A 25627-nucleotide genomic window follows, 5' to 3' on the forward strand; every position below is an offset into this window, starting at 1 on the left:
ATAAGGATAATTTTATTTTTTTATGAAAATAATTGTTAATATGGTCAAGGGTATTTCTGTCTTTTTATCACATATTCCTTTCTTATTCCAATCTTATTTCTACCAACCAAACACTGTAATAAGTCATAATAGCAATTCCTGCTCTATTCCATTCACAATACCAAACAAAGTAATAATTATTCTATTCTATTCCCACATAATAGCAATTCTATTCCATTTCTGTCTATTCTGCGAACCAAACGTGCAGTTAGAGTTTTAGTTGGCTAACATAACATATTTATATAGCCAAATTAAGTTGTAATCGTAGATACAACAGTTGTATTTTAATTTAATTAAGTCCTTGTGAACTTAATTAATTTTCATTTTATTTTGGTCTATTCCAATTAAGTACAACTTAATTGATTATCCTTATTTAATTTCAATCATGTCAATTAATGTGTGTGACCTATTAGGCTTTTAACTTGTTGGCAATAAATATAAATTCTAATCAAATATTGATTTGATAATTAATTTATATTTATAGATCATGAGCAGCATCTAGCAATACATTATGACCACCCAAATGTTAGAGAGTCAATTAAAGAATTTAACAAAGCCTTTCAATGATAAGACTCTCGGTGCAATACTATTCTTTCATCAAATATTCCGGATATGTCATAAAACATGGCTTAGTGTCTACTTATGACATTCCATATTAGTTGTCTAATTCATAACTAACCTTATGAATTTATAAAACTAACTTTTTTCAAATTCATCATGCTTTGGCCAAAAACTTTATACAAGTTAATCAAGAATTGAGAAGGAGTGAGATACATCTCTTCATATCACTTAGGATGATGAATCCTCTCTTGACCACTCATTCACCTTCGTATGCTTCATGGCATACCCAAAAATACCCTGTTTAGGTATCTGGTTGTCTTCAGACCCGTAAAGGTGAAATCAAAGTATATCATTCCCCATACAAGATGACCGATGTCTCAAATTCGAAGACTAGTTGAACGACTATTACATGAGAACATATTCCATAGACACTTGAGTGAAATACCAAATGGAGTTCTCATAGTAGGTCATGTTCAACAAACTTGTTCTTTAACAAGCACCCACATATTATCCTCAAGTATCTCATATACTTCAATCTATGAGATCGATTGCTTACTTCCTAAGTAAGGAGGCTTAACATGTATTAGTCTTTGAACATTGTCAATACCCTATATGAACAATATAATGACCAAGAACTATTTTAGGAATATGATTTTAATGTATAGTGATCTCATAATTGTAACAACTTTACAATTCTCTTGCAAGGCTTTTATGTTTCATGGGCTTCATATTAATACTTAATAACTCCTTATTATTGCACTAACATGAAGGAAAATCTTTATCAGATATTGTTATGCGATTAAGTATGCATTAAATGACAATATATCCCTTGATCAATCCAATTGACTTTAGGGCATATACCAACAAGGAATGCACAAGGGAACTAGTTGGGTGGCTTCTTTTCAACTAGAGAAATGTTCACTGTTTAGAGCTGAACTCTAGGGCATTTTCAAAAGGCTCACATTGGCTTGGGAGTTGGGCTATAGGAAAGTTGACTTGCAAATTGATAATAAAATAGTAGTTCAGGTCATTAACACGGTCTTTCCTCATCCTTGTCACAATTTGGATTTGATCCAAGCAATTAAGTGTATTTCCATCAACAATGGGAAGTGGTGGCTCGACATGTTTTCACAAAAAGGAATAGAGTTGCAGATTATATGGCAAACATGAGTTTCATGATAATGCTAAAAGATTAGTCATGTTTGTTGATCCTCCACATGTTATTGAAGCTTTATTGTTTTAAGATGTAATAGGCTTATGCTTACCACTATCAATAAGAACATGAAAGCGTTCCTTCTTTAAAAAAAAATCAATTTTTCCTCTATTCTTGTTTTGTGCTTCAACAATTTAAAAGGTATACTTTTTTAATATTTTTAATTATATAATTATTATGTATTGCATAATTATTTAAAAAGTCCTTGACTATTAAAAAAAATTCAAATAATCTTTTATTATTTTATTAGGTTTAATCAAGTTCATATACTTTTATTTTGAGCCAAATAATTCTTTATAACTAACAGTTAACTAATTAACATTGGTCAAAACGTCACTTATCATTTTATATTCACGTGATATTGATATGAAAGGTAAAAATGTCACGTGGTCTTGTCATTATACTACATTATCATCCGCCATGAAATGTTAACATACCATGTCAGCACTGCATGATAAGAAATTATAAGTGATGGTTTAACTAACGATAATTAAGCAATTGTTAATTGTAAAGATTTATTTTAAATAAATAACAAATAAAGTTAACTTTTTTTCATTGTGAACACAGAAATTTGTGATTAATAGAAAATTATTTATTAAATACCTTTTATGGTAATTTTAACTAAAATTAGAGTTTATTTAAATTGTTTTGTCAAACAACTTATCTATAAAAAAGAGTTTATAAAAGTAAATTTACCAATCAGATTTAGCTTAATTTTAAAAATTATTATTTTTCATAATAGTTTCATAATAGTTTTTAAAATAAAAAAATCAAACCAAACAGACTTATAATGTATATATAACTAATGCTTACAAAGACAACAATAATATCGTGAGATAATATAAAATTGAGATTTATAAGATGAAATAAAATTACCTTTCATCTTTATAAAACCTATATGTAATGTAAGTAAAAATTAAGATACTTTACTTTATATTCAATCATTTTCATAAACTAAGTTGTACAAGGTAAGGCCTCAAGTAAAAAATAATCCTGTTTTACCTTGGCTCAGTTGGTAGAGCGGAGGACTGTAGTGGGCTTCTCTCATGGCCATCCTTAGGTCGCTGGTTCGAATCCGGCAGGGCAGAGTTGGGATATCTTTTTCCTTTTTTTTTTAAATTTTCCTCTATAAACGACAATAACATAATATTTTTTTTAAGAAATTGTAGATATTATATTTTGGCTGTTAATATATTATATATCATCTTCTCAATATCAAAAAAATAATCTTACAAGTAAAATTACATTATGGAATGATTAAAGTTAGATAACATGTAGATTGTAGAAGATATATAATTCTTTACTTTTCAACTTCAATGTAAGAATATAACAATAAGACTGGAAGCTCAAATATTTTTCAACTTCAGTGTAACAATATCTATAACATATATAATTTGAAGACCCAAATCTGGTTTTACATTGAGCCACGTTTTTATTCTCTTAAGCTGACATTTGGAAAGTTATAAAAATATAAAAAAGTGTTAGCTTTTACTTTTCTAACTTAGAAAATTTCAACACCTTATGCAGTGCCTCCATATGTACCTTCATTGTTATACCGCTAGAAAGTTATGGGCTTAAAAAAAAGAAGCTGAACGTTTGGCTTTTACAGGCTTCGGTATTACAATTAATTGTTTGAGTGTGCAACACGTCTAATTTGGATGAACTTCTCTTCTTTCATTCAGAATTGCATTTAATCTTATCGCTTTTACTTAGACTTTATTTTTCTTTCTAGAGATTTCTTTAATTGTTTATAAGTTTCTTTATTTTTCTTTTCAAAAAAAAATTAATTTCTTTACTTTTATTTCTTTTATTTTCTGATCTTTTGTTTGCCATTTTGTGCTGTTTTTGTTCTTCATCTGTTCCTTGTTGATCTTCGTTAGTTGCCCAACAACAAGCACTTACTTTGCTTTATTTTAGGTAATCTCTCAGCTTATCATGTTAGCCTTTTTCATCACTCTAATTGTGATTAATTTTTAATAAATTTTTTGGTACATCAAAATCATCATATTGAATACTGCATTCTTTGTATGGGATTACTTGATTCATATATGCTTTCACTGTGTCACTAACACTAAAGTTTTAAATAAATTAAATTGTTTCGCACATTTTGAAAGTTGCAAAAAAACAAAAAGGTCTTTTTTATGGATGATAAAATTCTATATTGATAAAATTTGTCTCTTTTAATTTTTCGTACATACACTTTATCAATGCTTGATGTAAGCTGTGTATTACTCATAGAATTTTAATCTTTTTTTGCTTCGGTTCATAACTTGTTGAGATCAAAATTTCAAACAATATATGATATTTCTTAATTGTTCTAACGTTGTTTGCAAACAGGGCACACATCGAACCAAAACCTTGATGGAAACGTAGCATTACTAAAACTTTTTGTTTGTCTATAGTTAATATGAAATCTTAAGATCTAATTGTCAGCTACGTATGAAGATGCCTCATTCTTTTGTTCGAGATCGCGTGTAATATTACACACTATAACTATATCTTTTTTGAATATGTTTCGAATGCTGGCTGAGTATCAAAACACTATTTTACCCAACTACATATATTTTGTAACAGCAACAATGACATCTTTTGTGAAACTTTATAGAAATCTTATCCTAATTTCTACTTACAGGCACTATCTTTTGTACCTAACCTAACGATAATGGTGTAAAATTATAAATTGTTGTAATATTACTTTATGTTTTGTGCTGATATCTATATATCTATGCATTGTATTATGACCTTAGGCTATAATATTCCAAAACTTTCTACTACTGACTATATAACATTTTGTATATGTAATTTTTAATACATAGACTTACTTTTGTCTTCACTTACAAAAATTTAATAAAATGAAAAATTTGATAAACACAATTATTATAATATATATTATTATATTCGTATGCAACATACGGATACATTTCTAGTAGTAATAAGACTGGAAGCCCAAATATTTTTCAACTTCAGTGTAAGACTATAACAATAAGACCGGAAGCGCAAATATTTTCCAACTTCAGTGTAAGAATATAACAATAAGACTGGAAGCCGAAATATTAATTATCATAGAAGAATATAACAATAAGTTTCCCAAATCTTAGCTTTTGATCATTGCATATTAATTCTTCCATTAGAATTTATTGGGCATCAAACTGAAAATTAGAACTTGTTAGGTACGTTACAGTCTAGGTTGCCTTAACATTGCTTAGTTTAGAATATGTCAAAATTAGGTCATGCCTTTCGATAACTTGAAAGACACTTTGCTGGGGAAGCAATACATGGTATAAAATTCATGCAGATCTATAAATTTTTTTGAGTAATGTCATAATTAAAATAGTAATAATAATTAAAAAATTATTATTATGTAACTTATAGAACGAATTTTTTTGTTTTTCTATATATTATTTAAATATTAGTATATAAATTATTTTTTTATAAATCTTTGATTTAGAGTCTTTGACTCCACTTCCTACAAAATCATAAAAAAATTAATAAATTCATTAACATCATTAACTACATAAAACTTTAATATAAATAATATAATAAATAAAAATTATTAATACTTCAATAAATAAGTGATATCATGTAACACTACTTGTCTTAATATAGATCCGTCCTGGATAAAACCCCACGGTTTTGTGCAATAAAGGCAAGCAATGGAAGCTTCAGTTTCTCATCAAATAGAATACTTACTAGCTTCTCCGTTGAGACCCTATTTAACAAATCCTTACAACACAGTACACTCCCCTGGTGGAACTTTATCTGAACAAGTCAGCTTCTTCAATAGCAATAAAATGAGAGGAGGAAAAAGCTGAAAAGGTTAACTGTTCGTATCGGGGGCAGGGTAGCAGGGAAGGGTGGGAAGGTGAAGAAGGTTAAATGATTAGGGTCCAAAGAAGACATCTACCAATGTTAAATGCAAAGCGTTTTCCAAAAAGAAAATTATCCTACGTGAACACTCATTCTTATATTTGGTTCAATTTTGTATTTCATTTTCCTCTTCTCATGTGCAACGTTATTCTTATATCAAGTTCATTTTTGAATTGAGAGGAACGCATCATTTTGACATAAATGAAAATATGTCAAAAAAATTAAAGAAAAACTCCCTTAATTATTTTATGAAATTACTATCTTATATATAACAGAACCTAACCTAACATATATATAAAACTCTTTTATTTTCCTCTTAATTTCTCTCTCTTTGATATCCATCTCACTCTTTCTATCTCCAAACCTCCGTCATTATCATTGTCCTGCTCTGCTGTTGCTATCGTCTTACGTCGACCGGTGCAGTCAAAATCGTCTTTTTATCTCTTCCTCCATAGCCGTCATCGCCTTCCTCCATAGATTGAAGCTCCAACGACCAAATTTGGTCGCAAGAAGTGTTAGGTCAGTGGTCCATTGCGCCGATGACATCTTTGGTAATCAATGGAGAATTAGAGAAGAGGAAAGAAAAGAAAAACAATGAAAAAAATTAAAATAAAAAATCATATTAAATTATAAATTAATAATAACATATTATTATCAAAAGATAATGAGTTTTAAAAACCCAATGATTTTATTAAATTATAATAAAAAATACTTTTATCCTTTTCTCACCTCTTAATTATTTTAAAATTATTTTTATCAAATATTGAAATAATGTCATAATTATAATAATTTCATTTTATGAAATAAATAATATAATAATTATTCTATTCGTTCCTTTTGATACTATGGATGATTCAGTGGGAATATGATTTTCATTGAAAATGGAAGGAATGTAACTATCCCATTGCTTGGGAAAGTTAGAATCATTTTACTTCCCTGTTTTAGTCCTAGCCCGAGCCATTCTTTTTCTTTGCTTCTTCTTCTTGTTCTCATCACCCTAGCCGCTCACCTTGCGCAAAGCCTCTTGTTCTCCGTCAAATCTAAGACAAAAAATGGGTTCTTTCTCTCTTCTCATAATCTTTAGTTTCAATTTTCTTTTCGATGGCTAGTTTTGAAAGAATCTAAGCTCAAGCATTCACCATCAAGTTTTTCCCACTGTAATAATTACTTGATCCTGTTTCCGTATAAGTAGCAATGAAAGCATGCAAGTGAAAAGGTCAAAGAGGTGACAATTAACGGAAGCAGCAGCACAATTAGATCACAAGGGGGCAATGAATTTCTAACAGCATTTGATGATGTAGGGATGTGGGCTTACTTTTTCAACAAAATATATCACTCCCTTTTTGATAAAAGAAACTTGCCTTACAAATCCTCTTTCGTGCACACAACAATTTCTTCACTCTCGTTGTTATAGAGTGGCTACTAGAGTCCTCCGCAAGGAATTACACGTTCCAAAATCCTCTAGCTTTTGATGGTGCCTCAAGAATGAAGAGAAAGAAAAAGAGAGAAAAGAGCTTTTTGATTTTTCTGACTTACAGAAGAACTCACGTTCACTCTTTTTACTATGTATTGAAACTAGTACGTCTATTTACTATTTATAGACATATTAGGGATATAGAGATAGGATATTTTAAATTTAAACAAATTAAATTTAAAAAATAAATAATCCTTATTTAAATTTAAACAAATTAAATTTAAATACAATAGATAGATAATTTAAATTTAAACAAATTAAATTTAAATTTATCCTATCTCAAATATTTATTATTAATTATTCAATTAAAATATATCAGAACAATATCTAATATTAATTAATTGAATATTAGTTCATTATTCACAAATAATTAATAAAGTTACATGCCATGTGGACGCACCACATTTAAATGCAACATCTCCCACTCGTACACATGTGCGTCAACTTATTCCATTCTCAATTTAACTCATTCTCCATTTATCGTCATACAAGGAAAATGGAACGTGCGACCAACGAGAAAATAAAGGTACCGGTGAACAATGAGATATTAAGTTACCATCTTACTAACATAACACTGCTCGAGTTCTCGTCATACCCCAAGTCATTTTAATCACATAAGATTTTGCATCTCCGATCCCTCCTACATGTAAGAGCTATACAGAATCTCTTTATGTGTCTAAACTCATGGTTATATCTAACAACTAATGTTTTTTATAACTGCCTGGGCAATGAGTTGTAGACCATGTTTGTGAGATGTAAAATGACTTTTCCTTGGATACTCATGCCAATCCATTGAGATCTGACTGCTTTCTTAGTCATGCCCCGCTAGATCATATCATTTTTGACCCTTGGAAATCATGCTAAAGTAGCAACACCGAATCTCAACTTCATATCATAGATCTAAGTTCAAAGGGTATAAAATTTAGACTACATAAGTCCTTAGGGCTCACACAGTGATGAAGCAGGGATCTATTCAATCACTCCTTTCCATCAGTCGACTAATAACACATACAGTATGAAATGTATGCTATGGTGGATCTTTTATTTAAGGTTTGTCATGTCAAAACCACCATACAGATCTCGATCTAATCCCTACAAAAGGATTGACTTGAATCCCCTAAGATTCAAATTCGACTATCACTGGCTCCATGGAATATGAATAATCTCCATGTTTGACTTTTACGAGCTTCAATCTGACTCTAAGTCAATGTGACATTACTGAGATCCTTGCTCATAACTCATGTGACAAGGAGATCACATGTCAAACCCTACTTTGTAAAATAATTATAATGTCATTTATATGCTCGATAGAATGTTTGTATATTTAAGAAGTTCGAGAAATCGTTAAAAGACGATATTGCCTCTAATGGTACCATTGAGTCGATTAAGCCTCGAACTAGTTCAAATAGGAATCTTAAGATGAAATTAAGAGTTTCACAGTTCAGGGATGACTCAAAATGGTAATTCGGTATTCGAGGATCAATTCGGAGTCAAACCGAAATTTTTACTATTTAGGGGCAAAATCGTAATTTTTCCATCCACGGATAAATTTTGAAATTTTGAGAGAATTTAGATCACATTTGACAAATTGGAGAATGGTATGAGTATAAGGGATGAAAAATATGTCTATGGGCAATTTTTCAATTTTTGGGGCAAAAATATAATTTTTCACTTTACGGGGGCAAAAGTGTAATTTTTAAAAATTTGCTCCACCAAAACTTTGGAAAAGTCTAGAAATTTCATGGAAGATATGGATAAGTGAAGAGGATTGAGTGGTAGAAAAAGAAAGTCAAAAAGATGGCTAGAAAAAAATAAAATCATAAAATATTCAAAAGGTAAATAAAATAATAATATTTTATTAAGCCTATTAAAAGGCTTGAAAATTCCAGAATTCTTCATTGGGAGGGTCAGCCAAAACCAGCAGGAGAGAGAGAGAAATAAGAACAAACCCTAGAGTGAGAAAATTCAAAGAAAAAGTGTGATTTTTCAAGGAATCAAGTGTTTAAAGGTATGATTTTTCAAGCTTAGCTTAAGATTTATCATTTCCATGCATTTCTCCTTATTTTCCATGGTTAAATTATGTGTTTTGATGATGGATTCAAATCTGATCATATGGGTTTAGAGAGAGAAAGTTGTTAGATTAATTTGATTTTGAACTATGTTAGTGTTTAGTGTTAGTTTAGCATGTTTATGAGTAAAACAACAAGAAAAATATTCATTTTCTCCATGAATTTCTCTAGGCCGAATCTAGCCAATGGTGTGTGAGGATGAGGTTGACTTTATTTTAAGAGAATTAGATGGAAAAATGATGAATTATGAGGTTGGAAATTAAATGGGAATTTTTGGTGCAAAAAAATTAAAATTTTTACCCACTAGGGGTAAAAGCGTAATTTGTGATCCGAACTGATAAATTGGACCACATTCACAGTCATTGAGGTATTGTGGATATAATTGGATAATTGAAATTGAAATGGATGGAATTGGAGTTGAATTGGAGATTTTAGAAATTTACACCGTGTATAGGCGAGTTAGGTCGGACACTGTGATTAAGCGATTGTCCAAACATTTCACACCCTATCTAGTGCATACGCATGGATAAGAGCCTGAAATAATATATATTGATTTGACACAAATTATTGAATTTTTTGTGTCATGTATTGTGGATAGGTGGTGAGCTATCTGATACGGGTAAAAGACTACACCCGAGGATCGAGAATAGGAGTATATCTACTCCTAGTACAGTGAGTAAACTTACTATCGTCTTAATTATCTAGAGTAGATTTATTTAATTGTGTGATTTTATGGAAAAATGGTTTAATTGGAAAATTATTGTGTTTTATGGGAAAATGGGATTTTATAAAATAATTTTATAAAATTTTTGAAAATTTAATAATGATTTCAAAAATAGAGTAATTGGAGACCTATACTATGATTGTGTTGTTTATCCATGATTTTACATTAAATGGCTTATGATAAATGTGGGTATGACTGGTTATTTTTATGATTTAAAGAATATGTGAACTGCTTTGATTTGCCTTGAATGTGTTAAGTGAGCCATGTCATACTATTGTGATTTTATTGGTTGGTGGATTATAAAGTGGGCACTGCAGTGACGGGGGTTCCGTGGGCCAGCCTAATTAGAGGGGCACGGTTCCCAATTATTGAGCTTACCTCGATTGGAGAGGCGCGTAGGATAACTCCCGAGGTAGGATTTGAGTACACTTCACGCTGGCCACCACGTGAAATTGGGACTCAGCCAACGCCAAGGAACGGCTGTGTTGTCAGAGGTGAAATGTGTTTGTGTGTGTGACAATAAACAGCCTTGGCGGTCTCGGTAAGATGCCTTCGCGGGGTATCCCCGAGAATGGATTTTTGGCAAGGGCCAAGTTTTTGAAAAGTGCATAAGCCATGTTGAGTAATTGGATGAAATCCAATTATTTATATGGGTTGGGATGAATTATTTTAATTGTCTCCTATTACTCGGCTTTAGATTATTTTGATGATGTCTGTCTACTCACTGGGATTTTATAATCTCACCCCTTCTTCTTATACATTTTTCAGGCTTAGGACAATTTGTTGATAGTTGATTAAGACGAGAACTAATCTCGGAGTTGCATCTTAGAAAGTAAGGGTTCGTAGCCCTACATCTTCTTAGTCAGTTGAGGGCCCACGTGTCACTGTAAGAGTAATTTTATTCTTCAGTTATTTAATTTAAAATATGTATGAATATATTTAGCTTTTACACCATGTTTTTGGCAAGTTTTGGTATTTTCAAAGAAAAATGACGAAAATGCCCCTGTGAGCCAGAAAGTAATATTTTATTGTTTTGATTTGGAAATGACTTATGATTTTTTTTGAAATGTGAGATTTAATAATTGTCGCTCACTGGGGAGATGCAGAAGCTGATGCTAAGCCTTGCGGGGTTTCGATCTACATTCGAGGTAATGAGTGCCTATCGGGACATCGCGGCGGTTGTCACGGGCTCGATGGGAGTTCCGGGTCGTGACATCACAAAACGCTTGGTACCTTGTGATCATTTAAGTCTCATCCCACACACTATCGAAGTGTTGGGGTGATTATCCAGTGTGAGAAGAATAATCTATAAAGTCAGGTGACAATAATTACCTTAGATATGTGCCCTAATTAGTTAACAACATTTAATCAAATGATTCAAAATAGACTTAATTTATTAATTGTTAAGATACAATAGTACATGAATGTCAAATGCGTAAAAATCCTAAACCTTTAATATGCTTTTGGAAAGCATTTCGAGCAATAGGTTTACTGAATGAGTCTGCTAACATATCAGTTGTGGAAATGTACTTCAACACAACAAGACTTTGTGCAATGATGTCACGAATACAGTGATAGCGAGTATCAATGTGTTTGGTTTTTTCATGATATTAAGGATATTTTGTATAAGCTATGGCAGTTGTGTTGTCACAATAAAGTACAATAGCTTCACTAAGATGCCTAGTAATGTTCAAGCTTTGTAAGAACCTCTTTAACCAAACCACCTTTTATACCGCAGCACAACATGTTACATACTCTGCTTCCATGGTATATAGAGCAGTACAAAGCTGTTTCTTGCTACTCCAGGAAATAGCTTCGCCTCCAAGTATAAAAGCATATCCTAAAGTAGACTTCCGATCATCTTTATCACAGGCGTGATCAGCATCACTATATCCGACTAATTTTAGATTTCCACCTTGATAGCACAAAGCCAAATTAGTGGTTCCTCTTAGATACCGTAGTATCCTTTTGACTGCAACCCAATGGGCAATCCCAATATTACTTTGGTACCTACTAACTATACCAACTGCAAAACATATGTCTGGTCGAGTACACATCATAGCGTACATCAGACTTCCAACAGCATTCGCGTTTGGTACGTTCGCCATTTGTTTCTTTTCTTCTTTGGTTTTAGGACATTGTTCCATGCTGAGATATAAACTTTTCTCCATTGGAGTGTCTATGGGCTTGGAGTTTTGCATACGAAATCGTTCTAAAACCCTTTGAATTTAATTTTCTTGAGACAAACTCAAGAACTTTTTAGAACGATTTCTCGAGATCTTAACCCCGAGGATGTATTCAACTTGTCCCATGTCTTTCATCTCGAAAGTGGAGGATAACCACTTTTGAGTGGTGACAATTAACTCCATGTCATTCTTGGCTAATAGGATATCATCCACATATAATGAAAGAATAAGGAACTTATTTCCTAATCTCTTTACATATACATAATGGTCTTCTTCAATCATCACAAACCCTATGGAAATGATGGCTTGATGAAAACAAAGATACCATTGTCGGGATGATTGTTTCAAGCCATAGATATAACGTTTCAAGTGACACACCTTGTGTTATTTTCCTTTGGTTTGAAAACCAATTGGTTAATTCATGTAAATCTCCTCATTGATTTCTCCATTGAGAAATGCAATTTTCACATCCATTTGGAACAATTCCAAATCTAGATGTGCCACTATAGCCAAGATAAGGCGAATTGACGTAAATCTTACCACAGGAGAAAACGTCCCTTTATAATCCACACCCTCTTTTTGGGTATAGCCTTTCGCCACTAAATGAGCCTTATATTTTTCAATTGATCCATCCGTTTTGCGCTTTACCTTCAGAACCCATTTGTTTCCGATTGCTTTGTGCCCAGGTAGAAGATCAACTAACTCCCATACTTGGTTTTCGGTCATGGATTTCATTTCATATTCCATAGTAGTAAGCCACTTGTCTGATGATGGTGAGTTTAAAGCTTCCTCATAGGAAGATGGTTCATCAACATCCACAAGAATACTTAAGAAAGACTGACCTTCTATCTCGAATCGTTTACGGGGTATTTGCCCACGTTCACTTCTTCGCAACTATGAATCTTGATGGAGCACAAACGGTGTACTCCCACTGGCCTCAACAGTCTCTTGGATTGGATGTGTTTCCACATTCATTTCCTCATGTTGGGATACATTTTCTTGAGGCTCCTCCATCTCATAAAGCTCAAGGTTTTCTTTAACCTCACCTATGGTTGGGAAGTCATCTTCTAGAAAATCAACATCACGAGATTCCATCTCATTTAGCCCTCCATCAAGGTGTTCTCCATACATCACGTAGCCCTTTGAATGTTTTGAATATCTAATAAATACACACTTATTAGCTTTAAGACCAAGTTTTCCATACTTATGAGATGAGTGATGTACGTACCCGACTGATCCCCAAGGACGTAAGCCTTCTAAATTGGGCTTACTTTCATTCCATAACTCATATGGAGTTGTGGGAATAGATTTTGAGGGCACACGATTGAGGATGTATGATGCGGTAAAAAAGGCATCCCCCTAAAAACTTATTGGAAGGTTAGCTTGTGCCATCATTGACCTAACCATGTCTAACAAGGTACAATTCTTTCTCTCTGCAACATCATTTTGTTGCGGAGTTCCAAGTATCGTTACTTGTCGACGTATTCCCTTTTCCTCACATAATTCTTTGAACTGATCGGATAAGTATTCACGACCTCTATCAGTGCGAAAAACATTAAGTTTCATTTCTTTCTGATTCTCAACCTCTGCCATAAAGCGTTTAAAATAATTCAAAGCTTCAGAACGGTGAGACAACAGAAATATGGATCCATATCGTGAGTAATCATCTATGAATGTAATGAAATAGGATGCGCCATTACGTGCCTTTACATTCATAGGCCCACAAATATCTGAGTGGACAAGTTCTAAAAGATGGGTGGCCCTTTTAGCCTTCCCAAAAGGCTTTCTACTGGACTTACCAGCAAGACATGGCTCACATGTAGGAAGTTTAACTTTGGTGATTGAGCCCAATAGCCTTTCTCTAGCCAATTTGGACATTCTATTTTGCCTAATATATCCTAATCTAGCATGCCATTTCACAGAATCATTTATAACATCAAAAGAAGAATTTGAAACAAAAGCAACATCATTATTAGAATCCAAATCTAATATAATCAAACTGTCTTTAAAATAACCATGATCAAAAAACGTGTTTTCAAGAAAAATAGACAAACTATAATTCTCGAAGGAAAACTTAAATCCTAAATCCATCAATGCTAAAACTGAAAGTAGATTACATCGTATAGATGGAGTATAAAGCATATCATGTAGGAGCCATTTTCGCCCATTGTGCATTGTGAGTTGGTAAGTTCCTACTCCTAAGACCTCTCCCTGTTCTCCGTTCCCCATCATGACAAAGTGTCTACCCATTGGTAAACGATGGTAATCTACATATCTTGCACAGTTGCAGGTTATGTGCTTGGTTGCTCCTGTATCTACAATCCAACCAAGGAGAGAATGAGCTATAAACACATAAGAACATACATAAGTTCTAAAGCTATTTAAAGAACGAACCTTCTTAGGCTCAGTGCATTCCTGAGCAAAATGTCCCTTCTTACCACAGTTAAAGCATTTCAACTTGGACTTATCCTTTTTCCCACCACACTTGCCCTTTTGGCGCTTGGTGACTCCATCAGTTTTGGGCCTTAGATTTCTTATCATTCCCTTCTTTTGTTGCCTTTTTCGCTAGGGAACATACCCTTTGCGATTTCCAGCTTGAGCTATCAGGGCAGTGTTGCAAATAACTTCTCTACGCTTTGCCTCAAGCTCTAAATGGCGAGAAATATCATCAAAAGTCTTTATCCCTTCATTATATGTTAATACAAGTTTAACAGGTTTCCATGAGGACTAAGGGAGTGACCTGATGACAGGTAAGACCTGCTGCTCATCTGTGAGATCATAACCAGTTGTCTTCATCTCTCTTATCATGGCTGACATAGCCCTTAAGTGTTCAGCCATAGTGTGCTTGGAGTCCATCACATACTGATTGAACTTTAGTGTCAAGGCACGAAGCCTCGTTACTGTGGTTCCACCATATTTGAATTTTAGTTGTTCCCACAACTGTTTGGCAGTTGGGAAGTTCTCAAACTCCCTAATGAAAATCATCATGCATGCAGCTTAACATGGTGAAACGTGCACTACGGTCTCTCTTATACCAAGTGTCATAGGCCTCTTGGTCACGGTGATGCTGGGCTGTGTTTCCAGCTTCAAGTGGGTTCATCTCTTTAGTCAAATGATCGAGTAACTCTTGCTCATTGAGAAGATACTGAACCTTCTTATGCCAGATATCATAGTTTTTGCCATCAAGTTTGGCACCTTTGGTCAAATCAGCAATAATTTGTTTTGAAGCCATATCACTACATCATTGCATAAGATTTAATTAGGCACATATCTAATTTTCTAATCAATTAAGATTAGACATATTTAATTTCTACCTATATTAGTAGTTCAAAAATTTTGCATGCATGCTAGTAATCATCACCAATAATATAAGCATAAATTAAAATGTCTAATTTAATTTTAACCTTAGATTATGGGAACAACTCCCACTATCTTTAAGCATAGGAGCAACTCTCACATACCACACAATATAATGAGTCCTACTAAAGAACCCTTTTATAGGTGCCCATATCCAAAAAAAATTATGCATACAAAAATAGCACTAAGTAGATCATATTTTCAAATGCTTCCAAGAAAGACTATAATAGTCTCCTCGACAAAACACGCTACTTCTGCAGTAATTTTCAAGAAAGGCTGAAGGAGTCACAAACAGTCTCTCTTAAAACCTAGTCTCCTTTGACAAACCTATTGAGATATATGATCATCGTACTGTCTTTTTGCATACAAGTTTACTTAACAAATAAGTAAAATAATTGCACTATGCATTTTATAAATTTTACCTTTTCAAATAGGTAAAATAATTACATTAGGCATTTTATAAATTTTACCTAACAAATAAGTAAAATAAATACATCATACATTTTATAAATTTTACCTAACAAATAAGTAAAATAAATGCATCATGCATTTTATAAATTTTACCTGACAAATAAGTAAAATAATTACATCATGCATTTTATAAGTTTTGCCTTTTCAAATAAGTAAAATAATTACATTATGCATTTTATAAATTTTACCTAACAAATAAGTAAAATAAATACATCATGCATTTTATAAATTTTACCTAACAAATAAGTAAAATAATTACATAGCATTTTACAACATATGTAAAATAATTGCATTAACAAACATTTGCTTAATTCATATATATGTTTTAGAAGAAAAATAATTTCTAATATACAACATATATATAAAAAAAATTGGATAATTAACATATTAATTAATTATATTTATAACACATGTGGATTTAATAAAATAGTAACATGCCAAAAGCATAAATAATGATCTTGAAATTTTTTTGGGGGCATTTTGTAAAAACAAAAACTTGTGGGGCAAAAATATAATTATACAAAAATATATCCTTTGGTGCCATGTGGCTGCCACATCAGGCTCTTTATGACAATGTCTGGACCCTTTTGGTCTTTATTATTTGCCGCACTCTCATCTCAAGGATGCTTTCATGGTGCAGTGATTGAAGGATATTTTTAAAGTCTTAATGACTTTCTTAGTGCATGTTCGAATCTTGCTAGTTGCATTTTGTTTCTTTTTTTTTTCGTTATCATCCATAAGGCACCATGTGGCCTTAGATCAATGCACCTTTTTGCACTAGATTAAAGCTTTTTCCTTTTCAACAATTTAAAAAACAATCAGTATCGGTAATCATAATTAAAACAAGTTTTCAAAATATACACAAAATTAAAAGGAATAAAGCAAGCCAAAACCTGCTCTGATACCACTGTAAGGATGTGAGCTTACATTTTCAACAAAATATACCACTCCCTTTTTGATCGAAGAAGCTTGCCTTACAAATCTTCTTTCATACACACAACAATTTCTTCAATCTCGTTGTTATGGAGTGACTACTAGAGTCCTCCGTAAGGAATTACACGTTCTAAAACCCTCTAGCATTTGATGGTGCCTCAAGAATGAAGAGAAAGAAAAAGGGAGAAAAGAGCTTTTTGGTTTTTCTGACTTACAGAAGAACTCACGTTCACTCTTTTTGTTGTGTATTGAAACTAATACGTCTATTCACTATTTATAGACATATTAAGGATATTGAGATAGGAAAAATTTAAATTTAAACAAATTAAATTTAAAAAATAAATAATCTTTATTTAAATTTAAACAAATTAAATTTAAATACAATGGATAGATAATTTAAATTTAAACAAATTAAATTTAAATTTATCCTATCTCAAATATTTATTATTAATTTTTTAATTAAAATATATTAAAATAATATCTAATATTAATTAATTAATTAAATATTAATTAATTATTCACAAATAATTAATAAAGTTACATGCCACATATGGACGCATCACATTTAAATGCAACAAATGACATGTGAGGCATGTATTGTTTGCTTTCTTTATATGTTGTGCTTTGTTGATATATATCTGTTTTGGGATGGGGTCTTTTTGTTTTTGTTCTGGGATGTGGCAAGTGACTGAGTAATGTATGTGGGTGTTTTGAGCTGCATGAGAGAGGTTGTATAGCTTAGAGCTTTTATACGGATGGCTGTTTTTGGATTCAGGATAGATGGTGCTTTTGTACGGATGGTTGTTTTTGGATACAGGGTAGATGGTGCTTTTGTACAGATGATTGTTTTTGGATACAGGGTAAATGGTGATTTGGTTAATATGCCTGCTTTTTGTTCTCAGGCATAGAGGACAGATCACTGGTTCTGAGCTGATGTACTTTAATTTAGAAGTACTTTATGTATGAAATTATAAAATTGAATAATCTTACATTCTTTTAATGTAAATTTTTTACTTTTCAAACTTTATTTTTAAAAATAATAAATAATAATATGATAAAAATAACAAATATTTAAATATTGTAATATGCTGATTAACAGCAATTTGGTGTTACTGAATTTCTTTTTTTTTTGAAAAAAAAAAATCACTTGTGGTGGCGGACTGGTGGAGAAGAAACAAGAAATTGCTTGTCTGGTGCAATGCTGGTGGAGAAGGAGCGGTATGACTGACTGTTAAATTTCACTTAGTTGGGTTCTGTTATTCAAGCCTGAGAGGGGTGAATTTGTCCAACCCCTTTCTCTTGACTCCCCCTTTTCCATTGGAAAGTCACTTTCCCTCAGCCCCGAGTGGGAATCACATTGCCTCTTGGTCATTACTTTGGTGAAGTAACCATCCCATCAAAGCACCATACCAGACCTGCTGAGGTCATTAATTCCCCTGCAAAGTGCTTACTTTCCTCACGACTAATTGTTTTGACGGATTTTGAAAAGTTAAAAATTTACATTAAAATGTATTAAATTTTATCTTTTTATACATAAAAATAATTTTATAAATTAACACCACATCTTCAATAAAGTATTTTTACAACAAATGCTATATAATATGATCTTCCTAAGATTTTAATCACTACTTTTCCATATATAATAAATTTTGTAATATTATTTTTTTGACAATCACTTTTTTAGTAATCATATTCTCAATAAGACATTAAACGCCACATTATATTTATGACTTATTTTATTCTAACAAAATAATTTTTTAATTTTTCTGTATTTCATTTCTTGAATAAAAAAAACCTTGACTCAATAAGAAAATTGAGGTTGAAAATTATGCTTTATAATTGCAAAACTATGTTTATGACTTAAAAATGACACAATATTTTAAGGACTTTTTTAACTGAAAATTACAAAATTAATAACAAAAATAGCTCTGCTTTTATTTTTTTTCATCGACAATAATATCACTACTAATATTTAATTATACAAATTTTATAAACTGACTTTTAATCAAAAATTTCATATTGATTCCATTAATCTATGGGTTTCAAATTTATTTTACTTTCTTAATATTCAAACTTTGGATTTTCTTTTTGCCTTTATTTATAAAACAAAAAAATGTCTTGGTGGACTTGGGGTTGCTCATCTCTATAGAAAAAGAGAGGATTGAAGCAATATGCTGAGGAAATATTAAAACGGCTAAATTAAGAGAAAGTACTCAAATAGTGATGATGTCGATACCAAATAGCTAGAATTATCAACAAGTACATGTACGTAACTCCTGTGTAAAGAAGAGAGAGAAAGGAAATTAAGCCAGCCCTGACAGCACAGCCATTAAAACCACCATTATTGTACGTAACTCCAGTAGTTTCTTTTCTTTCTGCTTATGCTTGGCAAATCTTTGATTGCGCCTTAGATTTTCCTTGAATAAGCAGCTTTGGAGGTCAGGGATGCACAGGTCTATGGCTCCTTTTGTTTAGCCACTAACCTGTTTTTGTGTAATCTTCAATGAATTTACAAGCATTTCAAAAAAAAAAAAAAAACACCTCCGAAGGTTCTTCAATGTCCCAAGTAAAAAAATTTCCATGCTAGTTTTTGAAAACTGCTTTATATAAACAAGTATTCAATTGAAAAATTTTAATAATAAGGCCTGTATTAGTCCAGCTGACTTCTCTTCTTTTTAGATAAGTGAAACCTGCTGAGGCTCTTTTTTCTTTAGTTTTTCTGGGTACGTAAACCTGCTTAGGCTTTGATCAGAAAACTTTAATACAAAATCACAACAGCAAATTTGCAATCTGGCTTATTCCTCAGTTAAGCCAAAAGGGTTTTGTAGAACAAAAATTATCCAAAATTTTAGAGAAGGCTTGAATTGGAAAGACGTGCATGAATTATGATGATTTTGTATAGGTATGGAAACAAGGGATGTTCAAATAATCCTCTCTTTTAGCTGAAATCAAGCCCTTTTAACTGAACCCCTTTAGTCATGTTAAATCAAATATGTGTACAATTCTAATGTGGATAGATAAATAAATAGATACGGGACATGAAAATGATTCACTTAAAATAATAGATTACTAATGCAAACTGCAACTGATAATAGGATCAACCTTGACAGCCGACTACAATGCTTAAAAATATCTGAAAGACTAAAGCTAGAGATATTTATTGGCAGATTAGCACTTATATTAAGCATATTAGCAGAGACTACAATGATCATGATCTAGGTGTTATTTCTAATTAAGACACTCACAGGCTTGAAATCTTCAGACATGGAGAAGCAAACTTCAGGAATTCAGGATCTTTTTCCAATACCAACATTCTCTCTTCATCTAAGGTTATCCAAGCTTCAATTCCTTTGCCACATTTTGTTTCAATAAAAACAGTGAGATTCCTAAACGCAGGGCCAACTTTTCCAAATAGAGCAAATGAAGATGGAAGACCCCATCCGAAATCTGCTTTGTAAAAGCCAAGATTGAGCCAGCTTGTGAAGGCGAAAATATCAGGTTTTTCAAAGGAAAACAACATTTCCAGCTGGTTAATGTACTCAGCTATGGCTTGAAACCCTTGTTCACCTTGTACCGAACTCAAGTATTCATCATCAAAAGCTTCAATGGATTGTTTCATCAAGTCAACCAATTCGGACAACTCCGTGCCTGTCTCAGCTGGATTTGAATGTGCACTCGCCCACCAAAAGACATTTCCAATGGACTCATCTAATGAATTAGGTTTCCCTCTTGCCCTCATGTTCACAGCTTGGGCGATTATAGATGGCTTCAGAGATCCTGATGTTGCCCTAGACGCCGCCATAGAACATTTCCATATGAAACCTGAAACTGCTTCAGTGCGTGTTGGTCTAGCCTCACTTTCCCCTTTAGCCATAGCCTTTAGTTTGGCTATTGCTTTGGCATCAAATGTAAATCTCCTCGTAACGTAATTAGCTTCCGTGAACCACAAGTTTTCCATCACTGACAAGTAATTTTGTGGCATTGGATTTTTTGGTGGAAAGACCAAGGATGCCTCGGGTAATGTAGGGTTTCCAATATTATGATGGGATATTCCACGACAGACTTCACTCCAGATATTGCATAAAATCAGGCCTGTTTTTGCATCGGTAATTTTGTGAGATGTGCATAGGCCTAGTGCTATCCCACCACAAGCAAACATGGTCACTTGACAAACCAAGAGGGGAGCATCATTGTTTGATTCCTTGCAGAAAGGCTGGCATGGAAGCAATTTGTTCAATGACTCCATCTCCTGACGCTTAAGGAATTCGGATAAGCGACAACTGATTTGAGCTGATAAAAATGGAACACCTTCATTAAAACGATCGATGAACATGTTATCTTTGATCCTACCAGAATATGGATATAAGATATTGAGAGTTTCTGACAGAGATCTCTTTAGTTGAGTCAAAATGTTCATCTTACTGAAATTGGTATCACTCAAGGAGTAGAATGTGATATTTGAGACATAAGTAAAGGGAGCGAGCTGATCAAAAAGACAGATTTTGAAGGGTTTTCTTTGATGAATCTCTGGTGAGGATGGTTTGATGATTTCTCTTGAAAGAATCTGAGCTTCCAAGTTCAACATTTTTCAGATAAAATGCTTTGTAATAAGCAGAAAGTGTTCTTTTCTATATGCATACATATATATAGAAAGCTGATTATTTAAAGAGAAATTAAATCATCACTACTTTTCATATAAAATTCAATCATATGTTATTATTATGTAATTAAAATTGGTAAAACTTCAAAATTCTACCGACATACATATAAAAGGTAAATCTTATTTAGCTACATTTCTCGTCATTGAAAGTGACTTACCAAATATTAAAACCATGTGATGGTGTTGGGGGTGAAAGCAACTTTTGCACCAAAATCTAAGATTTGTACGTACCAACTTAACAACTCTTTGGTTCTTTTGGGTTGGAAAAACAATAAGACGATCCCTCTTTAGCTTGGTTCTACATAGATAATGAGTAGTACGTACTGGGAGTGTGGAACACATCAAAGCTTTTTCAAATTCGATTTCCTCTCGTCCTAATCGGACCATACGTCGTGTGTATCGGACACTTTAGCATTTATGGTGATTCATCCGTCCAACCACCATTCTGGTGGACAAGACCTCCATTTGCTTGGCTGGTTTCGTATCTCTGCCATGGCAGTCATTTTAACTCATCTGTCCGCCATTCTTCCGCTTTGGTATTTTGTCTGGTGCGTTTCTGGACATGAAGTTTGCCACCTGTTTCTGTGCTCTAAGTCATAAATATCATTAACACTTTGGTTTTTTTTTGTAAGAAAAAAAACAATATCATTAACACTTATCAGCACAGTTAATGTAACGTGTGACCCACTACGGTAAAATTGATTTTTTTTACTGCGTTTTGTTTAAACATGTGCTGTTAAAATCACATAAATTCAATATAAAATTAAATCAAATTTATATATGGTGGAGACTTAAAATTTGAGATTTTAAAATTCTAGAGCTTCCTCGTGGTCATTAAATAAGGACTCATTAGTTATGTTATTAAAAAAAAATTTATAATATATTTTTATTATTAGTTATATAGTATTATATTTTTTTGACATAATACTTGAAAATTTTTTTATAATTCTTTTATCACGTTCAATTAAATTTATATATTTTTATTTTGAATTTAATAAACCCTTGTAACTTACAGTTGACTAATTGTTATTTTATATTGACGTAATTTTGATATAACGTTGACGTGATATTAAGATAGAAAATGAAAAATGTCACATGACTATTTTATCATATCATATCAGTACGTTATTATTCATTACGGCATTTTAGCATACCACATTAATATTATATAATATAAAATGATAAATGATATTTTGACTAATAACTGCTAATCAACAATTAGTTATAAAAATTTATTTTTCTTAAAATAAAAATATAAAGATTTAATTTGAACATAATAAAATAATAAAAATTTATTTAAATTTGTTTGAATAGTTCAAAGGTTTTATCATGTATCATGTCCATCTTTTTTCATAAAATTACATGATAATTACATAAAAGTTATTATCATAATCAAATAATTCTTAATATAAAACAGTACATTACATCTACAAAATAAACCAATTGAAATACCAATTAATTAAACTCACAGTCTCTGGACTTTCAAGTTATGTTTTTAACTTATATACTAAAATTATTATTCTATACACTGATTCTGAAATTTTCAAATTTCACGAATAAATTTAAAATGTGAATTTTATTTTACCTTACTACAAAAATAGTAGTATTAGGGTCATTTTGATAGGTTCATGGAATCTTCACGTAGCATATATTGTTTCTAAATTATGTCAGTGTACAATGTGGAATTAATTCTTCATGAAAACGAAAGGAAAAAATAATAAATAAATGAGCAAATAAGGGGAAAAAAAACAAATTTCTTTGTTTTAATATTGTTTATATTTCCAAAGCAACATCATCACCATTTGTTTTTCACTTTTTTTTTTAATTGAGTGTAATGATTGGCATGATGATTTTGTTAAAATACAAATAATCCTCTATTTTAGCTGAGATCAAGCTATGTTCACTGAATCCCTTTAGTTATGTTAAATCAAATTTATAATTATATTAAAAATAATGTAGATATATATGATCCATTGTTTGCTGCTGGAATGTAATGTAGATAGAAATCAATGTTAGTAAAGGCCATGCTTATGTTTGGGTCTCGATGTACAGTTTGCTTGTAAATACTCTCACTGGACAGATTTCTAAGGCTTGCTGGGACATTTCTTGGTTAGGCAAGAAGCTGCCTTTGAGGAGCTGTTTGACTGAATTTATGGTGATTGCTCTGGTTTTCTTCTTTTCTATTTTTGTGGTTGTTTCTGACAGATTGGGTGTATATTTTGACATTTACATAGAGCATTAATTTCATGCTAGGGAATTGTCCTACATGATTTGAGCTCTCTACTACCAGAAAAATGGGTAGTTTTTGTACACCTTTCTTCAAGTAATGAAATCATCTCTAAAGCATTTCAAAAAAAATGTAGATGTAAAATCGATTTTCGGAATAGAGCAAACCATTGAGGAGTTCCCCATCCGAAATCTACTTTGTAAAAGCCAAGATTGGACCAGCTTGTGAAGGCAAAAGTATCAGGTTTTTCCGAGGAAAACATTGTTTCGAGCTGGTCAAGGTACTCAGCTATGGCTTCAAACCCTTGCTCACCCTGCAAAGAATTCAAGTATTCATCATCAAAACCTGCGATAGATTCTCTCATCAGGTCAACCAATTCGAACAACTCAGCGCCTGTCCCAGCTGAAGTCGTAGCACTTGCCCACCAAAACAGATTTCCAATTGAATCATCTAATAAATTGGGCTTCCCTCCTGGCCTCAGGCTCAAAGCTTGGACAAATATAGATGGTTTCGGGGATCCTGATATCGCCCTAGATGCTGCCACAAAACATTTCCATATGAAACCTGATACAGCTTGAATGCGTGATGGTGTAGCCTCACGTTCCCCTTTAGCTATAGCCCTCAGTTGGGATAGAGCTTTGGCATCAAATATGAATCTCCTTGTCATGTAATTAGCTTCGGAGAACCACAAGTTATCCATCATTGATAAGTATTTTGGTGGCATTGGATTCCTTGGTGGAAAGGTCACGGATGCCTCGGCTAAAGTTAGGATATCCAACCTTACGATGCGATCCACGACAGATTGTACTCCAAACATTAGCTAAATTGAGACTTGTTCCTAAGGCTATCCCTCCACAAGCAAATATGGTCGCTTGACAAACCATGAGGAGAACCTCATCGTTCAATTCCTTCATGAAGGGCTGGGATGGAAGCAATTTGTTCAATGACTCGATTTCATGATGCTTAAGAAACTCTGATAGACGACAATTGACTCGAGTTGACAAAAATGAAATATTTTCATCAAAATGATCTACGAACATGTTATCTTGTATCCTATCCGAAAATAGATATAAGATATTAAGGGTTTCTGAAAGAGATCTTTTTAACTGAGTCAAAACCGTGGTGATAGTAAAATTGGTGTCGCGGTCAAGGAGTAGAACGTTAGTTGTGACATAAGTTGTGGAGATGAGCTGATCAAAGATACTGATTTTGAAAGGTTTCCTATGATGGATTTCTGGTGAGGATGGTTCGATGATTTCTCTTGAAAAAATGTCAACTTCCAAGTTCAACATTTTTTTTATCAGATAATTGCAAGAAGTGTTCTTTTTCCCCCCAAGCGCGGTGAAGCTTTATATACTGAAAGTTGATTAGTTTTCAAAGAGGAGAAACCAAAATAGTGTTGGAAGCCCTGAGCTTTCCCTTTTAAGAATTGACAACCTAAATACTCGGATATATCCAAACTTGCCATAAAAAAGAAATATGCAAGGAAAAATGATCTGATGCCTTGAACCAATCATAAAATATGATCATCCCCTCATGCAGTCGGCAACATAAATGAATTATTGATAAGATAATGACAATAATTTTATAGGTTATCACGCCAACTGTTTACCAATTATATCTTTAGCATTCAACAACTCTTTGTTGCATATGGTCGCGACGTTTTGTACTGATTCCCTTTTCTTGGTTCTGGTTTTTTGTTTTGTTTTTATAACTAGCAACTAGGATTCATACATATTAATTAACTTTACTTAATCTCCCAGTTCGAAAGCAAAAAATATTAAAAAAAATCTTAATCGTTAAAAAATGATATTACACAGATTTATATCTTTCTCTTATGATCATT

The 25627-nt window shown here is 32.4% G+C and overlaps 1 protein-coding gene, 1 long non-coding RNA gene, 1 other non-coding gene and 1 pseudogene across 3 annotated transcripts; 2 read left to right on the forward strand and 2 right to left on the reverse strand.

Moving 5' to 3' along the window:
• On the forward strand, positions 2811-2901 carry TRNAY-GUA. Its single transcript is given in 2 exon segments — positions 2811-2847; positions 2866-2901. It is a non-coding gene; the product is annotated as a tRNA-Tyr (tRNA).
• Positions 9123-10290, forward strand: LOC108663773. The gene is made up of 3 exons (XR_001929796.1): positions 9123-9162; positions 9822-9895; positions 10253-10290. It is a non-coding gene; the product is annotated as an uncharacterized LOC108663773 (long non-coding RNA).
• Positions 19929-21507, reverse strand: LOC18586507 (vinorine synthase). Its single transcript, XM_018128727.1, has one exon. The coding sequence runs from the start codon at positions 21477-21479 to the stop codon at positions 20136-20138; it is 1344 nt and encodes a 447-aa protein (XP_017984216.1). The 5' UTR covers positions 21480-21507; the 3' UTR covers positions 19929-20135.
• Positions 23577-25073, reverse strand: LOC108663734 (annotated as a pseudogene).

The sequence above is a fragment of the Theobroma cacao genome, chromosome 10 (genome assembly GCF_000208745.1).
Source record: "Theobroma cacao cultivar B97-61/B2 chromosome 10, Criollo_cocoa_genome_V2, whole genome shotgun sequence".
Lineage (NCBI taxonomy): Eukaryota > Viridiplantae > Streptophyta > Magnoliopsida > Malvales > Malvaceae > Theobroma > Theobroma cacao.